The sequence below is a fragment of the Cordyceps fumosorosea genome (genome assembly GCF_001636725.1).
Source record: "Cordyceps fumosorosea ARSEF 2679 chromosome Unknown scaffold_191, whole genome shotgun sequence".
Lineage (NCBI taxonomy): Eukaryota > Fungi > Ascomycota > Sordariomycetes > Hypocreales > Cordycipitaceae > Cordyceps > Cordyceps fumosorosea.
The window spans coordinates 1-4,151 of record NW_017387491.1 but is presented as its reverse complement, the minus strand read 5'-3'; the positions used below and the strand labels follow the sequence as shown (position 1 = coordinate 4,151).

Sequence of the window (4,151 nt, the reverse complement as noted above, 5' to 3'; positions counted from 1 at the left end):
AGCTCGGCGGCACAGCCGCCGCTCAAGCGGCTTGCCCGTTACACATACAAAACGCCCCGTTCCCAACCTTACCAAAGACGAGCACGGCAGCAAGGCAGCCTACCGTTCTGCCTTAGCACTAGAAATTCTGACCCTGTCAAAATGTAACGTCGCGCTCAGGAGTCGGATATTGCTATTCATACAGTCATCATATATTAGCTCTTACAAATTAAGGGAGCAGGTTATCCACATCCATTTCCGACCCAGCATTGCCTAAGAGGGTCAGCAAACAGTTTCTTCATCTAAATAATGCTTTGAATTTTTGAAGGTCAATTCTCTCCCAGAACGTGCAAACTCGGTGGTAGAATATAGGATCGTGCTTCCGGAGTCGTTTTTGGCTGTTTATCGTTATAAAGAATCATTCTTGCAGGCATGTATGAGATGTCTCTGTTGCGCTCACATGCCGACCTAATGCGATTGCCTGATTCAAGAATAAATATCGAACGCAGCCGTCGCGAAGCAGCTGAGCAAGCAATACGATGACTGTTTCACAGCCACTGAATCCTTCGTGAACGGGGCACGCTGAGCTGCTGCCGTCGGAAAAGCCGTCGAGCAGAATGGACACGAATCAGGGTAGGCTGTAAGTTTCTCCTCGCCAGAATAATGCTTTGCATCGTTCGAACACCAGTTTTTACCCAGTTTATTCATACCCAATACTCGGAGCTTACATCATGTGCCTGGTAGCAGCTTTGTGCTGCTTGTACGTGGTTATAAACAATCATCCTTGCCGGTGTTTCTGACGAGGGCTTCCATCCTGCCTTCATAGCTCGACATAATTCGGCCGAAGATTGTGGATCAGACAATGCTTTGGCATCGTGGGTACCGGACGAGTAGGTATGCAAGAACCAAGTAGTAAGCAGCTGATTGGCAGGGCACAAGTCGAAACCTTAACTGGACCCGGCAGTGCGGCACTCGAATCCCCAAAACATACTCAAAAACAATGTCTGTTCCTACGAAAAGCGCCTATGCTTACAGCCGTGAGCTCCCCTTTTACGAATTTAACAACTCCAAATTCGACGACCTAAGAATTAAAACAAGAGTATACGTTCTACAGGTTTACGACACAATACAGCACTTAAACCCTAGCGGTCAGCGTGGGCTCAAGTATGTACGAATGGCTGTTAATAGCTATCAGGTGTCTTAATACAAGCGAATTCGATTCAAAATACTAATAGCACGAAAAGTATTCTATTCATAGACAAACAGACACATCTTTAACAAGAGCTGTGGCTTCTCTTAGTCCACCGAGTAAGCGAAGCTTCATAAATAGTATTAGGAAGATTTTATAGCGATCACGACGAGATAGATAAGGAACAAAGATAAAGAGGCGCTATTACAGTAAAGTAAGAAAAGTTTTATATTCTATAAATAGCTAGCGAAGAAAAAAAAAACAATATCTATAAAGAGAGGAAAAAGGGGGATTCATAGAACGGGAAGAGGTAGAAGGCATGGACGTGGACAGTACCCCTTTCGAAGAATAGGGAGCAGGCCTATCGTACCGCTTTCTCGACAAGGCCACAATGACTCAATTACCTTTACCAGAGCTCCTACAGTACCATAATTACTATAAGGCTTTTAAGGACACAGGCATTTATCAACACAACTTAAAAATATTCTTCTAGAGTTCTAATAAGTTTAACTTACAACTTCTTAAAGATCATAGAGCTCACTAGCACCTAGATAAGTTTATATACTATAGGAAAGATAAAAGGAAGCATTTTAAGAGGTTTACTAGTAGTTTATTTGTTACTATCACACTAATAATTAATAAATTTAAAGGACGTCATAAGGTAAGTCGTTTTTAAGCGTGACTACGTGTTAATAGTCATAGCAACTATGTACTATTAAATACTACGACTGCATTCATAATCAGCTCGGATCTCTCCAGCTCTATTCGCACCCAACGCGGGCAGGGCAGCGAAGAAATGCCTCGGTGGATACTATAAGGTGTACTACCACGTGGCTATGGCTCGAGCATCAATCGGGACATATAGCAACGCGTAGGGCGGCCGGCGCAGCGCGCTATATATCCTACAATGTCGGTCTGAGTAGCTATGTACGCCAATCGTTGAATACGCCACTAACGGTAGCGCTCCCGTGGGTCCCCACTAATCCCAGTATAAAGATTAGGTGATAAAGGTCGTAGGTCGTTGGCGCGACACGCGCGCGCTGGCCCCCCCCGAACAGTTGGACGCCAGTGTGATCCCGCTGACGGGCATCGATATAGGTTATTTAGCGTCACACTGCCAAATTTGTAGGATGATAATAGGGAGAGCTGCCAGATGTGAGATGCACAAAGTTTCGGCTTTTGCCAAAAGGGGAAACCCTGACGTCAACGTTAATACCATGGATCGCAGCATCGTCATTGCCTTTCTGCCCGCAGGAGTCTATAAAGCACCTCGGCTGCAATACAGCGAAGAGCCTGCTTGCCACTTCCATTCATCCGCGTTAGTCTTCCAGTGGGCATAGGTGGCGCCTCGGGAAGGGATCCGACGGCCAACCAACGGGACAAAGAATAGCCCGGTTAAATAAAGAACAAGAAAAGTATCTTGCAGAACGCGTTTGCCAGGCTGTACGGCAGCGAGATTAGTCGTCCGTCAGGGAATATGGGATGGGGGCGCAGAGAGGGAACAAGGGTGAGAGGCGGCGCAGCGGAAGGTGAAGCAGATTCAGGAGAGGAGAGAAGCGAACACGTATAGGTGTTATCCATCCATATCTGTTACGCAAATACTACACAAACCTTATAGAACGGTAGTGACATGCACAGAGTTTACCGTCATGACTGTGCATGGGCCGTGGTAAAGTTAGACTGTCGGCGGAAGAGCATCGGGAGCGGCAACGACAGCGCTCGCAGTGGCCGACGTCGCCGCCAACAACCACAGACCATTACAGAGGGCAGGGTCGGACCCTACTATTCGCATTCTAGAAATTCAAGAGGAAGAAAGGCAAGAAACCGGTGAGACAGAAGATGATGGGGCTGCGACATGGTCAATAAGGTTCAGGACTTCCTTCAAACTCTCGATAACAGTAGCTAAAGCTAGCGGCAGCTCGTTACAGACCGGTAGAGAAACAGTACAATGCGACTGCTCAATAAAAGACTACCTTGACACTTCCGACACCTTTCGCCGCAACACTCTGCGATGTCTGCAAAGCAGCACTGCTGACAAAATTACCCCCGCCTCCACCAGCCGAAGAAAATGCGAACCACCGAGCAAAATTAGGCTGCTTGAAGTAGAGCTGGCCGCCTGAACCCGCACCAAAGCGGCCTCCACCACCGCCTCCACCACCGTTCCGAAGGCCGTGATTGTTCACACCTGTGAGGCCGGCACCGCCATTTGTATTGATTCCGGCATTACCATTTGCGGCCGAAATGATGGGGGGACCCGAGGCCCATCCACCACCCGCGCCGGGTCCACTAGCAGAGCCTGGATCTCCACCGAAAGCTCGCGCGATAACACCGCCGTTACTCGCGAGAAGAGCTCTTCCACTTCCCTCCCGACCAGCATTAGGAGGACCGTCAAGGACGGTTGTTTCTACCAAGCCCACACCTTCCGCAAACTGGCTGGAAGTTCCTAGACCACCTCCTCCACCAGCAACGGCGATGAGATTCGATTGAGTGTTTATCATCAAAGCCGAAGCGCCACCACCTCCACCAGCGACGGTTGAAGCAGATCCGCCACGGCCGTATTGACTTTGCCCGGCGACACCACTAGCACCGGCACCACCTGCGATTGCAATGACAGTATTGCCAGGAGACACGGGCAGTCTGCCGACAATGGAACCGCCATATCCTCCGGATGCAAGTTCGTCGCCAACTGCCGCGGCTTCGCCGCCTGCCCCGCCCCCAGAACCACCCAAAACAGTGAAGGCAATGGCTGTAGCGCAGGGCGGGACGACCCAGCTCGTTGACCCACCATTTGTCCTGACGGCGGACAGAGTAGATGTAACAGGCCGAATAGTGCAAGATGTCGTGGTCGACCGCGGCGGGAAGGTCGTCACCGTGGTGGTGCACGGACGGACGCAGTCCACTGGAGGGGTGACCGTGACAGGCGGGCACGACGTGGCTGCCATACAGGTTCCTGGCACTGTGGTCGTCACGTCCGGCGGCACCG

At 49.9% G+C, this 4,151-nt stretch overlaps 1 protein-coding gene across 1 annotated transcript; it reads right to left on the bottom strand.

Moving 5' to 3' along the window:
- Nucleotides 1–3,126: 3,126 nt before the first annotated feature.
- Nucleotides 3,127–4,110, bottom strand: ISF_10044 (hypothetical protein; the record flags this gene model as incomplete). The annotated part of the gene is made up of 1 exon (XM_018853641.1): nucleotides 3,127–4,110. One exon carries the CDS (start codon nucleotides 4,108–4,110, stop codon nucleotides 3,127–3,129), a length of 984 nt encoding a protein of 327 aa, XP_018699169.1.
- Nucleotides 4,111–4,151: the final 41 nt, after the last annotated feature.